This window comes from Cebus imitator, unplaced genomic scaffold (genome assembly GCF_001604975.1).
Source record: "Cebus imitator isolate Cc_AM_T3 unplaced genomic scaffold, Cebus_imitator-1.0 Scaffold5708, whole genome shotgun sequence".
Classification (NCBI taxonomy): Eukaryota; Metazoa; Chordata; class Mammalia; order Primates; family Cebidae; genus Cebus; species Cebus imitator.
Window position 1 is genome coordinate 1 of NW_016113023.1, and position 1,166 is coordinate 1,166.

Below are 1,166 nucleotides of genomic sequence, written 5' to 3' on the forward strand. Positions count from 1 at the left end.
AAAAAAAAAAAAAAAAAAGAAAGAAAAAAAAAAAAGAAAAGTAAAGCAAAAGCAGCCACCTGTCCACAAGAGATGAGGCTAGTCAGGACTCTTCCCCGCCCCCAGGGCCTCACCAAGGACGTAGATTCTCCCCTGGTGCACAGTGATTCCCAGGGCACTTCGCCGGTGCTTCATGGGGGCTACGAATGTCCACATCTCTGTTTCCACGTCATACCGCTCCACACTGTTCAGCTGATCCTGACCATCGTAGCCCCCGGCAGCATAGATACAGTTGTGCAGGACGCAGACGCCTAAAGGACACCGTGCACAGAAGGTGATTCTGGGATCTGGCTTCGGGAACCCCAGCCATCACCTCCTTGAGGGAGACTTTTCCTCTCTCCTCTACCTTCTCACCCTCAGAAATGAAGTGGGGAGAGAGAGAGAAGCTTGGACTCCATCAGAATCCAGTGCGTCTGTGGGTACCCCAGGGTGAGGGTGACAACAGGGGGTCTCTCCCAGGACTGGCTCAGTTTCAACCCAGGATGATGAGGGGGTGGTGTTTCTGGACGCTCTCCTCCCTGCCGTCCTCACGCACCTGCCCCGCTCCGGATGGTGTTCATGGGTGTGATCATTCGCCACTCGTTCCTCTCTAGGTAGTAGCACTCAGCTGAATTAAGGCGGTTTGTCCCATCAAATCCCCCGACGGCGTAAAGCAGACGATTCAGGACGGCCACGCCCACCCCGATCCTTCGTGTCAGCATTGGGGCCACCAAGTGCCACTCGTCTCGCTCTGGCTCATACCTGCAAGGGCATGAGAACAATGGCAAAAATGGCCATTATAGCTGACCTTTGTGGAATACTTAAGTAAGGGCCTGATACCCTGCTCGTTCTTGTTTCCCTTAAATAGACAGGGTCTTGTTCTGTTGTCCAGGCTGGAGTGCAGTGGCACCATCACAGCTCAATGAAACTTCAGACTTCTTTTCTATTTTTTATTTTTTTTTTTGAGATGGAGTTTTCACTCTTGTCACCCAGGCTGGAGTGCAACAGCGCGATCTCGGCTCACTGTGACCTCCACCTCCTGGGTTGAAGTGATTCTCCAGCCTCAGCCTCCCGAGTAGCTGGGATTACAGGCACCCACAACCTGCCTGGCTAATTTTTTTTTTTTTTTTTTTTTTTTTTTTTTTTTT

General features: G+C 51.3%; 1 protein-coding gene across 1 annotated transcript; it reads right to left on the reverse strand.

The window, feature by feature from the left end:
* Nucleotides 1-63: 63 nt before the first annotated feature.
* On the reverse strand, nt 64-814 carry LOC108299325 (kelch-like ECH-associated protein 1). The gene is made up of 2 exons (XM_017521602.2): nt 575-814; nt 64-290 (listed from the first exon to the last, which is right to left on the reverse strand). The coding sequence occupies exons 1-2, from the start codon at nt 738-740 to the stop codon at nt 79-81; spliced, it is 378 nt and encodes a 125-aa protein (XP_017377091.1). The 5' UTR covers nt 741-814; the 3' UTR covers nt 64-78.
* Nucleotides 815-1,166: the final 352 nt, after the last annotated feature.

Bases quoted from the DNA above. Each gene is read 5' to 3' on its own strand.
- LOC108299325 (XM_017521602.2), bottom strand. From the start codon at position 740: ATGCTGACACGAAGGATCGGGGTGGGCGTGGCCGTCCTGAATCGTCTG. The intron at 291-574 runs GTGCGTGAGGAC...GGTGTCCTTTAG, and splicing joins CACCATCCGGAGCGGGGCAG to GCGTCTGCGTCCTGCACAAC.